General features: G+C 41.4%; 1 protein-coding gene across 3 annotated transcripts in view; it reads left to right on the forward strand.

The window, feature by feature from the left end:
- Positions 1-15,994, forward strand: part of wdr59 (WD repeat domain 59) — a 97,775-nt gene that overhangs the window by 71,220 nt on the left and 10,561 nt on the right. For all 3 annotated transcript variants that reach the window (XR_009645626.1, XM_060838222.1, XM_060838223.1), the window contains exons 20-21: positions 1,765-1,846; positions 6,291-6,403. Coding sequence is in view for 2 of the 3 variants with exons in the window: in XM_060838222.1 (XP_060694205.1) it covers positions 1,765-1,846; positions 6,291-6,403 (195 nt within the window). In the remaining variant the exon portion in view is untranslated. The remainder of the gene's footprint in view (positions 1-1,764; positions 1,847-6,290; positions 6,404-15,994) is intronic.

The raw sequence follows: 15,994 nt of genomic DNA on the forward strand, positions 1-15,994 counted from the left end.
AAACAGCATTAAGCTGCTTGCTCCATTCAGGCAAGTGGGGTATATTGCATCATGCCTCTGGGTTGTGCCTTGTAGATAGTAGATGGGCTTCAGGGACTTTAGCATTCCTTGAATCGACTGTCAGTATTTATATGCCTGGCCCATTTCAGTTTTATGGTCAGTCTTACATCATTGTCTCAAAATAAGAAAGGATTAGGGTTAGATTCTGTCTTGTCAAAGATGGGCATTACGGTTGCACAAATGTAACTTGTTACTTAATAGCCCAAGCCTGAATATTTCAGTTTCAAAAACTCAGAATATCAGAAGGGAATAATTATACTGTAAAAACCAAGGCAATAATGAAGGAAATTTTATTTATTGGGTAAGTTAAGAAAGCTAGCACGAGCTAAAAGAAAAAGACTCAACTACAGTAAATGTTTTGCGCCATCCACAGTTGGTTACATACTGTGCATACAACACTACCACAGGCACCAGGGTTCTGATAAAAAGTAGTTCAACAATGTAAAGGGAAGCCAGTGTTGGCACATTGCTCGCGGAACCCTTCTGCTTTGTTGTCAAAAGCTGAAGATAAGCCCTCTTGTGTTCAGCTCAGTGGCACGGAAATTTATTTTTCATGATTTTCAGTTTCTGATTTGGTGAACCTATAGCCGTCACCAGCACAACCTATTCAGCACATCATAGCTTCCAAAATTGAAAATAAGTGGGCTCCCCATAAGCAGCCATGATGGTGAACTTCTCTCATTTGTAACTACACAAAATGGTCCATTGTGCTTGGATTTTCAGAAAGAATTTGATAAAATGTCTCTCAGTAGGTTGTTAAACAAGGCAAGGGCTCGTGAAACTAAAAGGTAATATTTTAGCAGGAATTCAAGTTTAATGAGCAGTAAGAAAACAGAATAGACTGGTAATTGTCAGAATGAAAGGGTTTGAAGTATTATATTCTGCAAAGTTTAGATCTCAGCTAAAAATAGATGGACTAAGGGCAGTCTTAGAACTTATATTGATGTTCTCTGTGATGAATGACCTCTCATAACCAACTTACTCAGGTTATGTATGACAGCAACCATTGCAAAGTACTCTTTTTGACTCCAGTGACAATGATGATTATCAAAATTCAAATCATAGTCATGGAGTCACAGAGATGTACAGCATGGAAACAGACCCTTTGGTTCAACCTGTCCATGCTGACCAGATATCCCAGCCCAATCTAGTCCCATCTGCCAGCGCCCGGCCCATATCCCTCCAAACCCTTCCTGTTCATATAACCATCCAAATGCCTCTTAAATGTTGCAATTATACCAGCCTCTACCACATCCTCTGGCAGCTTATTCCATCCATGTACCACCCTCTGCGTGAAAAAGTTGCCCCTTAGGTCTCTTTTATATCCCCCCCCCCACCCGAAACCTATGCCCTCTAGTTCTGGACTCCCAACCCCAGGGAAAAGACTTTGTCTATTTATCCTATTCATGCCCCTCATAACTTTGTAAACCTCTATAAAATCACCCCTCAGCCTCTGATGCTCCAGGGATAACAGCCCCAGCCTGTTCAGCCTCTCCCTATAGCTCAAATTCTTCAACCCTGGCAACATCCTTGTAAATCTTTTCTGAACCCTTTCAAGTTTCACGACATCTTTCCGATAGGAAAGAGATCAGAATTGTACGCAATAGGTCTGATTCCAACCACTTGGGCGACTACAGATATGTAGAAACACTCAGGTTTGTTTTCTTGTTTCTCTGACATCGGCTTTTCTTTTTCGTTTTTCAGACTAAATGTGAATGACATCCAGGATACGTGTCAGAAGAATGCTGCTGCAGCTTTATCAGTTGGACGAAGAGACCTTGTACAAGTACTGATCCTGTTTAGTTATCCTATCTATAATTGTGTTAAGGAAGTTGAAAGGGAGGGCAGACTTAGGATTATAGATCTAGCCCAGTCACTGGGTGTCCGATTGTGTGTAAGTCTCTCGATGTGTTTGACTTTTGAGTAGATTGCAGTTATCTAATAGAATTACATTGAATGTACAGCACTGAAACAGGCCATTTGGCCTAGGCATTCTGTGCTGACGTTTATCCTCCACTTGTTTGTCTGTAGCGTTGAGGTGTGGCTGGCTAGACCAGCATTTCTTGTCAATCCTTAATTGCCCTTGAGAAGCTGGTTATGAGTTACATTTTTGAGCTTTACATTCTTTGAGTTTTTGATCCACCCGCCGTGCTGTTGGGAAGGGAGTTCCAAGACTCTGCGAAAGGACAGCAATATAGCTTCGCATCAGGATGGTATATGGTTTGGAAGGGATTGTAGTGGTGGTGTTCCCTTGTGTTTGCTGCTCTAGATATAAGAGCCCTCGGTGTTGGATGCAGTGCCACTGTTTGGGGTGCTTTGAACTAGCTGTTAAGCTTCTTGAGTATTGTTAGAACTGCCTTAGGCTGGGCAAGCAGAGTGTGTCCCGTCACAGCCCTGATAAGTTCCTTGTAGAGATGGTGGACAGGTATTGGATAGACAGGCGAGTTATTGGCTTCAGAATTCCCGGCCTCTGATCAGTTGTTTAGATTAGATTAGATTAGTGTACTCACTGGTTGTCTGTGGCTGGTCCAGTCTTCTCCTGGTCCATAGAAAGCTCCAAGATGTTGATAGTGAGGGGTTCAATGATGTTTATGTCATTTAATGTGAAGGAGAGATGATTAGATTGCTTGTAACTTGTGTGATAATGCCACTTGCCACTCATGAGCCTAAGCCTGATATTTGACAGGTCTTGCTGCATGTGGACACAAGCTGCTTCATTATCTAAGGATGGGGGAAGGTTACTGAAGCATCTGAAAAAGGTTGGCCCTGTGACATAACCTTGAGGGACTCCTGCATTGATACCCTGCGACTCAGATGATGACCTCAAGAATCGCATTGTGGATCTGTCTACTGCACACCGATTTGCTGTGGTTCAAGAAGGCAGCTTGCCACCACCTTTTCAAGGATAACCAGGGACAGGCAATAAATGCAACCAATTTCACTTATGTCCCGTGCATTAATTCAAATAAAACACAGGCATCTTCCTTTGTGTTAAGTGTGATTCCAACCAATCAAGACATTTCTCCCTAATTCCCATTGGTACTAATTTCTCTGGAGTTTACCTCTTCCGTCTATATTTGATCAAGGCTGCAATGAACTTTGGAGGGGAGTGGCCCTGACAGACTTCAACTGAAAATCAGAAAACCGGTTATTCGTTTGAAAGTGCTGCTGGATAGCAGTGTCAAAGAACTGTTCCGTCACTTTGATCAGTGGTAGACTGGGGTAGAATTTATCCTGTTTTTGTGCAGTATATGACCTGGGAAATTTTCCACATTGCCAGGAAAAGCTTGGTTCGGGGTGCAGCATGTTCTGGAGCCCAGGTCTTCAGTCAGGGCTCATAGCCTTTACAATATTTAGTGTCTTCAGCCATTTCTTGGTATCACCTGAAGTGAATGGAAATTGATATTGTGATGTTGGTATCCTCAGGGAGCCAAGATGAATCATCCACTTAGTATTTCTGGCTGAAAGTGGATGGAAAGGCTTCAGCCTGGTCTTTTTAGTAATTGTCTTTTGGACCTCTTCATTGTTGAAGATGGGAACATTTATGGTGCTGTGTCCATCTGTTAGTTCTTTAACTTCCACCAACCTTCATGCCTGCATGTGAGAGCACTGTAGAAATTAACTGTAGGATTTCTGACCTTATCCCTGACTGTCACATGCACTTCCCTATCTGGCCTGTGATTAATCCTATGTTGTAGCTTCACCAGGTTGACCCCTAGTTTTTAAATAAGCCTGATGCTATTCCTGACACTCTCACCTGAGGTATCCATTCAGTTAGAGTTTAGACTCCAGTTTGATTAATGATAGAATGGGGAATATACTTGGCCATGACTTTCCAGACTTTGGATGGTTTCTGTTCTGCTGGTGGTCCACAGCTTCCCATGGTGAGTTTAGGCCTACTTCTGAATTAGCATATTGCGCCCATAGGTGTTTCTGAATTGCTAGATTTGTTCAAAATCTATCCCATTTAACAAGATGGTGGTGCCACACAGCACAATAAAGTGTATCCTCAATAAGAAGACAGAACGTTGTTTTCACAACATTGTGTGGTGGTTGCAACCACAAATGTCATAGAGAGATGCATCTGTGACAGTTTGGTGACGATGAGGTCAAGTCAGGTTTTTCTCTCTTGTTGGTTTCTTTATCTGTTGCAGACTTAGTCTAGCACCAGTGTCCTTTAGGACTTGGCCAGTGCTTTTGCTGGTGAAATCCCTTTCAGACTACATTCTGTCCCCTTGTTGCACTCTGTACTTTCTCCAGTTGATGTACAACATGGAGGAGTGGGGAGAGTGTGTGTGAGGTAGCTGCTCATCAAGATATTTCCTTACTCATCTTTGATCTGAATCCACAAAATTTCATTGATTTGGGAGTTCATGTTAAGGACTGTCTAGTCAACATGCTACTGATTGTAGCTTACTGTTTGACTGGTAGGACAGATTATGTCTACCGGTCCCAGGTAGTTTCTTGGACATCGTGTGGTATTATTTCTGTATGAGTGACTGTATCAGACTGTTCCTTGACCAGCTTAGGGGGCATCTCCCAATTTTGATACGATTTTCCAGATGTTAGTTATGAATAAAACCAGGTAGGTTTATGGTTGCCATGAGACTAGCTTTTTGATTCTAGATTTTTTTTTAAACCAAATTCCAGTGTCACCATCTGCCATGGTGGGATTCAAACCCACAACCCCAGAACATTTGAGCTTGAGCGTCTGGATTACCAGTCCAGTGAGATTATCACTATGCTACTTCCTCCCTCTAAATATTTCCTACACAGATAGTTTCCCCTTAAATATGTCTATACTTCTGGCTTCACTACTCCCTGTGAGAGCATGTCGCACATTCTCACCACTCTCCTGAGTTCCTTATTTCATTTCTGTGACCGAGAACTTCAGTTTTGTTCTCTTGCTAAAGTAGAAATTGCTGTATGTTTGCTCTGTCTAAATCTTTTATAATTGAAAAGATCTCCAATAGACCATCCCTCTGGATTCTCTGGAGAGGAAAGAGATCCAATCTTTAGATCTTCAATGACTTTTGATGTCATCCTTGTAAAATGGGTTTTGCAATCTCTCTATTGCCTTTACAGCCTTTTTTTTATGATATGGCAAATAGAATTGTACACAGTGCTCCAAATGTGGTCTGACCAAAGTTCAACACAAGCTGAGCATAACTTCTGATTGTGTTCCTCTCAAAATAAACCTAAGTTTTCAATTTGCCTTATTACCTCTCATTAGTACTTTTAGTGACTTGTGTATATGTTATTGAGATCCTGCTGCACTTCTGCCTTTTAGCATTACTATTTTTCAAGAGATACAACACTACCTCTCTCTCCTGTCCCTCCCCTTCTCTCTCTGTCTCTCTCTGTCTCTCTCTGTCTCTCTCTGTCTCTCTCTGTCTCTCTCTGTCTCTCTCTGTATCACTCTGTATCACTCTGTATCACTCTGTATCACTCTGTATCACTCTTCCTTGCTTGTGCTCTCTCTTGTACTTGCTCTCATGCGTGCTCTGCCTCTCTTGGAGGGGGTGCGCTCTCACACTCCCTCAGCCACATTCATATCATTTGTTGGAAAAATGGTACGGTCTTTACTACAAGAGAGAAGTGCAGGATGGTAGTAAGTGGAAAGTGATGAGAGAGCAGATGGTTCCTTAGTTCAACATCTCATATCAAAGGCTACATCTCCAAAAGTGACACAGTCTTCAGCACTGTAGTATGCATATTTTCTGATCCATTGTTGACCTTATAACTGAAGCAAGAGTGCTCCAACTGAGCTAGAATGGGCATTTTTGTACTTTTCCTTCTTTGGTGTATCCTTGCTGTAGTGAAATTGAGATTGGCTACACAACCTTCTCATATTTCCATTATTTTTTGCCAATTTCTTGCATTCATGAGTCTTTATCCTAGGATTTCAAAATACAACTTTGGGACCATTAAATATTCTCAGTCTTGTGGTCCCCCGTTTGTGTCTTTGTATTGTACGTGAGTTCCTTGATTGGTCTTTTAAACTAGACACTGAACAATACTGCTGTCTGTTATCTGAAAACACTGACTTAGAATTTTTGATTTTATTGAGTACAGTGGGACAATGTTTTGACTTTTATATTTGCTTCAACCAGTTATCTGGCAGACAAATTAATGGACTGACCCTTTTGTCGCTCCATGGTCCAATCCGATGTATATCTCTACATTTTCCCATTCTTGAGTACATACTAATGCTTTCCATTGGGTTTTAGGTGTGGTCTCTGGCTGCTGTTGCTACAGACTCCTTCCTCAGTCCCCATTCAGACCCTGATGTCGAGACACCGTGGGCACGGCATCCGTTTGGCCGACAGCTACTGGAGTCACTGTAAGATTGATTTGTCTAACAGTAATAGATGTGACAAACTGACCCAATGTTCAGGGCCCAGGTTATCTGAAATTACCTAAAACCTACATATCTGAATATTTCAAATTCTTTTTTAACTGTGTAAAATGCGGGTAAATCTAAAGCCTTATTGATACATTGTGCTGCCCTTTTAAAAATTTCTTATTGTACTAAATAGTCATCATTGACGGGTGCTGCAGGACTATTCGCTGTTTTGGCTTCAGAGGAAGATTAGCATTTGTGTAGTACTTTTTGTGATCTTTAGACATCAGAAAACGCTTCACAGTCTATGTTACTATTTTGAAAAATTGACGATTGTAATATCAGGAATCTGGTTATAGTTTGTGTAGGTATTACAAAGAGCCCAGAAGAAATTCATGAACGATTCCTAAGTTGAAAAACTTCATTTCAGTGATTTAGATTGGTGAAGCTGTTGCAGCTCCTTGCAGTAGAGAAATTTGAGATTTGTTAAAGGTATTCAATATCATGCCAGATCTGAACAGAGTAGATGAAGCGAAACTGTTCCCACTGGTGGAAGGATAAGAGCTAGATGACATTGATTTATGATAATTGACAAGAGAAGTAATGGTAACATAAAGGGGTGAAAAAAACACTGTGGAAAAACCCAGGAAAGAGTTTAAGGCATGGAATATACTACCTGAGAATATCGTGGAGGCAGATTCAATCACTGTTTTCCGAAGAGAAAAAATATTCAGGGCGATGGAAAAATGCAGCTTGAAACTTTGGCAACATCCAATTAAATCTCCTCAGCACCCTCCCTGGTGCAATGATATCCTTCCTGTAATGCAGTGATCAGAATGATAACAAAAATGTAATTGCTGTCTAACCATTGTTTTATATAGTTTGAACATCATCCCCTATATCTATACTACTAAAGAACAGCATTTTTGCCAATTCAACCCCTATCTCCCTATTTTGATACTTTCAGAGAATTGTGCAGGTGCACTGGAAAGTCTCTCTCTTCCTCTAAATTTCTCATTTTCCTACCATTTATTGTGCATTTTCACTTGTTTACTCTGCCAAGACAGTCAGTGTTGAGAATTATTCATGATTTTGAGCGCTCCTTTTACTTTACACGGATATTTATTCTAATGGTAACATTGTTGGGGAGAGTTTGAACTAACTTGGGGATGTAGGACGGAGCTGATTCTGAGAGAAAGTTCAGCGTGGGGAGATGAAGAGCCAGAACTAGAAGGGACAGCACGTGAGTCAGAAAGGTAAAGTATAAGCATAAGCCAGTTAAGGCATAAGGGAGTATATCAAGGTTGGTTGGTATTTGCTTTAATGCAATGATGAGCGAATTGAGGGCATAAATTACCGTAGGTGAAACAACTCAATATTCCAAGATATAAGAGCTTCGGAGAAGAGTATCGCCGTATTGATCAAGGAATCAGCACTAAGGAACGATAGCATCTCAGAAGGCTCCTTAAATGAAGCTATTATGCAGATGCAGTCACATTCTTGGGAGTGTACAGTAGGCCCCCAAACAGTGAGAGAGAGAACTAGAGAGAAATATGTAATTAAATTTTCAGGAAAGTGTAAAAGTAATAGGGCAATGATAGTGGGGGATAGTTATAGCGTGAAAGAGAGCACAGAATTCTTAAAATGTTTCAGGAGAGCTTTTTAAAACCATTATGTGGAACATCCTTCAAGACGGGGCGGCAGTCTTGGATGTAATTTTAGGTAATGAAGCCGAGCAAGCGGTTGAGGTGTCAGTGGGAGAGCATTTTGCAGACAGCAGTCATAACTCAGTTAGATTCACAATTGTTATAGAAAAGGAGAAGGTTGGGCCTAAAATCCAAGTCCAAACTGGGGGGATGGCCGACTTTAATAAGATCAGATAGGATTTTGCCAGAGTGGGCTGGGCGATGATATTTTTTGGTAAATCTCTGTCAGAACATGGGACGCATTCAGGAAGAAAATAGGGAGTGTATAGGGCCAAATGTTCCAATAAAGATAAACAGTGGGACGAATAAATCCAGTGAACCTTGGATGGATTGGATAAAGAGAAAAAGGAGGCTTATGATTGAAATTGAGAGCTAAAAACAGCAGAAATCCTAGAGGAGTATGGAATGTGCATGAAGGAACATAAAAAGTAAATTTGGAGAATGAAAAGAGGGCATGAAAGGATAATGGTAGGTAATGTAAAGCAAATTCTCAAGTTATTTTTCAAATATGTTTAGGGTAAAAGGATAACTAGGGAACGAGTAAGGATCACAGTAATATTTGTAAGTGGAACCAGAGAATGTAGGTAGGGCTCTAAATGAATATTTGTGGCTGTGTTCACTAGTGAGAGGGTTGATTTGGAAAATGGAAATCAGGGAGAGGTATTATGATATAATTAAATAAGTTAGCTTAGACAGAGAGGAGATTCTGAGTGGTCTGGTTAAAAGTAGATAAATCACCAGAGCTCGGTGCAATATCTCCCGTTGAGTGAGCCAAGGGAGGAAATAGGAGGGGCACTGACCGCAGGAGAGATTCTAGAGAACTGGAGAAGCCATAACTGTACCATTACTTCAAAAGGGTGGAAGGGATAAACGGGGAAGTTTGTCTACGCTACCTGTGGGGTAATTATTGGAAGCAGTTCTGGAGACAGAATTATTTGGGCAGTGATCAAGCCAGCATGAATTTAAGGTGAGGTCCTGCCTGACCATCTTGATTGAATTTTTTGAAGAGGTGAACAGGTATGTAGATGAGGGCAATGCATTTGACATAGCCTACTTGAACTTCGGCAAGGCTTTTATAAGGTTTCACGTAATAGGGAGGGTATGAGCCTGTGGGATTCAAGAAACATTGGCAAATTGGATCCAGAATTGACTGAATGGCAGGAAGTAGATGGTTATGGATGTGGAGTACTTTTGTGACGAGAAGCCTCTGTCCTGCACGGATAGAAGTTATTTCTGCTATGTATGAATAATATCGACTTGAATGTAGGAGGGCTGATCATAAGTTCACAGATAATATCAAATTTGGTGGTGTGGTAAATGGAGTGTTATCTTAGCTTACAAAAGGCTGTAGATCAGCTGATCAATAGCAAATGGCATTTAATCTGGATAAGTGTGAGGTGATGCATTTGGGCAGGTCAAGCAAAACGAGGGAATACATAAAGAGCATTAGGACCCTGGGGAACACCGAGAATCAGAGAAATCTTGGTCTGCATTCTCACAGTCCCTTAAGGTGGCAAGACCGGTAGATAAAGTGGTTAAGAAAGTATATGGGGGGGATCCAAGATGGCGGCGACCCAGCAAGACTGAGTCCACAGTGCTCTACCCAAAACTTGGGAAATGTGGGCTATCCACCCCCACCACACTCACTAAACCATTTATAATAGTTGTTAACCTTAAATAGTTACCTATTAGTACATTTAAATAGTCTAATACTAGCTGGAAAATGAGTAAAGGGAAGGGAACAGGCGGCTCTAAGAAAGCAGGGACCCCTCCCCCACCCTCTCCCTCTTCAGCTGCAACAAAGGTGTCTTCAGCTGCTTCAGGAGATTTACCAATGAAGATGAGCTTTGAGGAGATGTTTGCCAGGTGGGAGGCGAAGATTGATGCTTTTATCGATGAGTCTCGGCAGAGCAGAGAAGCACTATCAGCCGAGCTGCAGAAGCAGGGCAGAGACATTCAGGAATTGGAGTGCCGAGTCAGAGAGGTGGAGTCGAAGGCCGCAGCCTCAGAGACTGGGATAAAATCAACAGCCAACCACATCCGTTTTCTCGAGAATCGAGTCCAGAACCTAGAAAACCACATTGATGACCTCGAAAATCGATGTCATAGAAAAAATATTCGGTTGTTGGGCCTGCCCGAGCAGGAAGAGGGAGGCCAGCTGACAGCATTCTGAGAGCATTGGCTGCCACAACTTTTAAATCTGCATAATGGATCAGGCCAGGTAAGGGGAGAATGGGCCTACCGGGTCACAGTACGTGGGCCTGGTTCAACCCAGCGCCCACGCCCAGTCCTGTTCCAGCTGCAGAGCTATAGGGAGAGGCAGATGCTCCTGGAAGCCTCAAGAAATCTGGGAAAAGATCCCCAAGCTATGACCCACAAAGGATCCAGGATCATGCTGTTCCAGGACTTCTCCCCAGCTTTGGTCCGAAAGAGGAAGGCATTCGATGAGGCGAAGAAGCGTTTAAGGGACTTAAATATGCAGTACTCCTTACGATATCCAGCGACGCTACGCCTTAGTCACGAAGGATCCATCTATAACTTCGGATCACCAGAGAAGGCTAAGGAATTCTTGGACTCTCTTAAATAAGCTGTAAGAGATTGTGGACGCTGGTCTGCCTTTCCCATTATTTTGGTTTACATCCCTTCATCTTTTCCTATCTTTCCCTCTGTGTGTGTATGTATATATATATATATGTTGGGGCGTTTGGTTAATGTTGATGGGGAGAGGTGGTTACCTTATTCTATTTTACTTCTGTTTTTAGGAGCGGGGTTGTTTTTCTTTCCCCTGTTATTTTGTGGTATTATATTTAAGTATTACATGTTGAGATTGTAATCTTATAGTTATATATGGTATTAATATTCCCAAATATATTTAGATGTGGGTGTGGGTGGGGATGGGGTGTTCACTGTTAACTCTAGCTTTATATTATATTTGAATTCTCCTCATTTTATTGAGGAACACCTGGGTCAAGGGTGGGGCACTGGTTGGAAGAGGGTAAGATGGACTGTGGGAGAGGAAGTGACGCTCCCTGGGAACAAGGGAGAAAATCTCCAATTCGGAATGTTTTATATTTTTTATACTTAGAAAGAGTTTTTTGTTATATTGTTTTGAGTGTATCAGAGAGTCTTTACTTTTGTAAATCTTGTATGCTCCATGCTCGGGATGTTCTAGATAGGGTTTCCCCTCCCGAGGGGTCTCGGATCTGTCCAGATGATTATGGCTGAACAGTCGGTTAAGTGGTGCACCTGGAATGTCAGGGGGAGTAATTCGCCAGTTAAAAGGAAGAAAATATTATCAAATCTTAAGAAGGAAAGAGTTGATATAGCTCTCCTACAGGAGACACACCTGTCGGATAAAGAACACTTAAAATTACGACAGGGCGGATTTGATCAGGCCTTTTTTTCCTCTTTTAATTCAAAAAGCAGGGGAGTCGTTATCCTTGTCCGGAAGAACTTCCCTTTGAAAATTCTAAATCAGATAAAAGACGAATCTGGACGATATATTTTGATTAAAGCCCTCATAAATGGAGAGGAATATGGGATCTTAAATGTATACTGCCCCCCGGCACACCCCTTTAAATTCATAACGGAAGCTTTTTCAAAACTGATGGCCTTTGGTGCCCGTCATACAATTATAGGGGGAGACTTTAATTGTATTATGGATCCGGAAATAGACAGGATTCCCAAGAGTGCTGCTGGAGTATCTCCCAGATCTAGACAACTGGCGGACCTGAATAAAGAATTAGGATTGGTAGATGTATGGAGATGTCTCCATCCACAGGGTAGAGATTTTTCTTTCTACTCTAATCCACATAAATGTCACACAAGAATTGATATGTTTTTTGCCCCATCGATTTTTCTAAACTCTATAGCAACCTGTAAAATAGGTACTATAGCAATCTCTGACCATGCAGCTGTATACATGGTAAGGTAAAGAACAATGGGACATCTGCTCGGCATTGGCGTATGGACCCCTTCCTGATAAAAGATAGCAAATTTTTAAAGTACTTCTCCCAAGAACTTAAAACTTTTTTAGAAATTAATACTGGTACAGCTAGCAATCCGTCAATGATGTGGGAGACCATCAAAGCTTATGCACGAGGTTTGATCATCTCCTATTCAGCGACCCAGAGGAAAATGAAGGGAGAGCAACAGCGTCTGCTCGAAGCTCGCCTAAAAGCAGCCGAAACAGCATACGCTGATAGACCTTCTATCACAAAATTGCAGAGGATTACAGCTCTTAGGACAGCTTTAAACACCGCGCTTACTCAAATGGCTAAAAGGGAAATATTATTTGCGAAACAAAGATTATATGAATATGGCGACAAACCGGGTAGATACTTAGCATTTCTTGCAAAGAAAAAGAAAGCCCCTCAAACTATTCCGACCATCAAGGAAAGTACAGGTACCCTGACTCATGATCATAAAAAGATCAATGCGACCTTTAAAGAATTTTATTCTGAACTATATAGATCGCAGGATTGTGAAGATAGGATTAGGAGGATGCAGTCATTTTTAAAAAATTTGACCTTCCCGGGCCTGACTCCGGAACAGGTGTCGGCCCTAAATACCCCTTTAACAGTCCAAGAAATACTTGAGGCAATTAGGCAACTTCAGAGCGGAAAAGCACCGGGCCCGGATGGTTTTCAAGCTGAATTCTATAAAGAATTTACAGGAATATTGGTTGACCCACTTATGGATATGTATAATTTTGCGCATAGTCAGGTCTGTCTCCCGCCCACGCTGAAAGAAGCAAATATTTCTCTTATCCTCAAAAAAGGAAAAGACCCAGAAGATTGTGCATCTTACAGACCAATATCCTTACTAAATGTAGACTTTAAAATTCTCTCAAAAATGTTAGCACTAAGACTAGAAAGGGTACTGCCATATATTATAAAGGAGGACCAGACGGGATTTATTAAGGGCCGCAGATCATCCAATAATATCAGAAGGGTCTTGAATATGATCCAAGCCTGTCATCAGGGAAAGATACCAGGAGTAGTAATTTCATTGGATGCGGAAAAGGCATTTGATAGGGTTGAATGGTCATATTTATTTTACACATCGGAAAGGTTTGCCGTTGGACAGGTGTTTACCAAATGGGTTTCAACATTGTATAATGACCCCAAAGCAGCTGTTATTACTAATGGGTTAAGATCGGATGGCTTCAGCGTGGGTAGGGGCTGCTGTCAAGGATGTCCTCTCACCATTGTTGTTTACAGTGATAATCGAACCATTAGCAGAAGCCATCCGGACTGATCCTAATATAACGGCCCCGAGGATTGGTACAGGTAAACACAAAATTACCCTCTATGCAGATGACGTTCTCTTATTCCTCAGTAATCCTTTAATGTCAGTGCCTCGTCTAATTCAAGTTATTAATACATTTAGTGCATTCTCAGGCTATAAAATTAATTTTTCAAAATCAGAAGCCATGCCAATAGGTGGTCTGGCTATGATACCCCACTTAATGGACGGATCCCCTTTTCCCTTCCGTTGGTCCCTGGAGGGCTTCTTATATTTCGGTATTTTTATCGCGCCAGTATTTGATCAGCTGTATAGGGCTAATTTTGTACAATTAATGGAAAGGATAAGGCAGGACCTCCAGCGATGGAGAGACCTTCCGATTTCCTGGCTAGGGAGAATAGCATTAATTAAAATGAATGTTCTGCCCCGTCTCTTATATCCTATGAGAATGCTCCCGCTGATGCTGCCAAGGCTAGCCCTACGTAAATTATATGGCTGGTTGGGCTCCTTTATTTGGAACCATAGACGGCCCCTTATTAAGCTGAAGAAGCTACAGCTTCCACAGGCAAGGGGAGGACTGGACTTCCCAGACTTTAGGAAATATCAGTTAAGCTCCCTACGAAGTTACATAGTTGATTGGGTTTCATCTGATCCACAATCAATTTGGCTGGATATCGAAGCCTCCCAAGTAAAATACCCACTTATTAACCTTTTATTTTCAGATAAGAGGAAAATCATTACAGACCACTGTAAAAATCCCATAATATTAAACACAATTAAGGCCTGGAATATAATGCGGCAAAATGAGGGTAACTCACATAAAACATCCCCCCATGCACCAATAGTAGGCGCATGGGGATTCCAACCGGGGATTACAGATGCCACCTTTAAACTCTGGAGATCCAGGGGCATCTCATGCTTAGGGGACCTATTTAAAGATGGGATCCTGATGTCCTTTGAGCAGCTGCGTCTGAAATTCGGAATACCTAATGGGGATCTCTTTCGATACTTCCAAGTTCGAGATTATATACAGAGGAAGACTACATTAATAGATAGTCTTTATAAATCAGACAGAGAACGTAATATCTTACGACCAGCGGGGGCATCCTCCGTTAGTACTATATACCATTTGCTACATGATGGAGTCTCAGGAGACATGGGTGACCTGCTTAAAACATGGGAGCAGGACTTGGGGCTAGAAATCTCTGAGGATATGTGGAATGACATTTGGGAAAATGCTAGAAGAATTGCTATCTGTAACAGAACTCAGGCTATCCAACTAAAGATACTTCATAGGGCCCATATAGCTCCGGCTCGACTGGCAAAATTTAAGGCAGGAGCATCTCCAATGTGTCCCAAATGCAAAATAGAGGTGGGTACTCTTGCACATTGTCTGTGGACTTGTCAGAAAATCCGCAGATACTGGACTAAAGTGGCAAATACCCTGACAGAAATTTTAGGAACGGAAATTAGGGTGGACCCTGTATCTCTCCTTTTGGGCTTTTCGAACCTCTCATCTCTGGATATGCATGGGAAGAGACTATTTTCTATTCTCTCTTTCTGTGCAAGGAAAACTATTTTGGTGAATTGGGTGGCTGAGGGCCCCCCTGGACTTTCAAATTGGCACAGATTAATTATGGAATATATCCCCCTTGACTTCCTCACAAATATGGTGCACCGAAAGACTGAATTATTTTATAAAATATGGCAGCCCTTTTTGAATTATATAAATGCAGATATTTCGGCTATCCTAACAAGGGCTTTTATTTAGTGAAGATTTCAGACCGGGCTGCTCCGGGGCCCCTTGGGAGAGGAATCCTGCGCGAATACGGGTTTTATTATATTTGATGTTTATACATTCCGAGCATGTAAGAGACTTAGGTATACACTCTGGTTAGTTATAGGTTAGATTAGTAGAAAGTTGAGTTTTTTTTTCTTTTTTCGTTTCTTTTTTTTCTTTTTTTGTTTTCTTTCTTTCTCTTTTCTTTGTTAAATTATGACTATTGTATATATGATTTAATTGTACATCAATGTTTGTATTTGAGAGTTTTGTTTATTTTTGTAAATTTGCAAAAATGTTAAATTTCAATAAAAATATCTACAAAAAAAAAGAAAGTATATGAGATCCATGCCTTTATTAGCCAAGGCATAGAGCTTATGTTCAGGATAGTTATGCTGTGACTGTCTGAAACGTTGGTCAAGCCACAGCTAGAATATTGTGTAATCTGGAATCAACATTATGGGAAGGATGGTTTGGCACTGTAGAAGGTGGTCAGGAGATTTACCAGGAGATTTACCAGGATGTTGCCTGGAACAAAGAGTTTTAGTTATGAAGATAAATTAGATAGGCTGGGGTTGTTTCCCTTGAAGGGGAGGCATGATTGAAATATATAAAATTATGGGGGCATAGGTAGGGTATACAGGAAGAGAGTTACCTCTTTGAGGGTTCAATCACCATCTCCACATCGTTTTGAGAGAAGGGGCAGGAGGGTTCAAGGTGTCGTGAGGAAAAGTGTTTGCAACTAGAGATTGGTGGTAATCTGAAATCACTGTCTGGAAGGGTAGTAGAGGCAGAAGCACTTATAACATTGAAGAGATGTTTAGATGTTTGGTTATAATACAAGGCAACAGGCCCACC

This window comes from Hemiscyllium ocellatum, chromosome 17 (assembly GCF_020745735.1).
Source record: "Hemiscyllium ocellatum isolate sHemOce1 chromosome 17, sHemOce1.pat.X.cur, whole genome shotgun sequence".
Lineage (NCBI taxonomy): Eukaryota > Metazoa > Chordata > Chondrichthyes > Orectolobiformes > Hemiscylliidae > Hemiscyllium > Hemiscyllium ocellatum.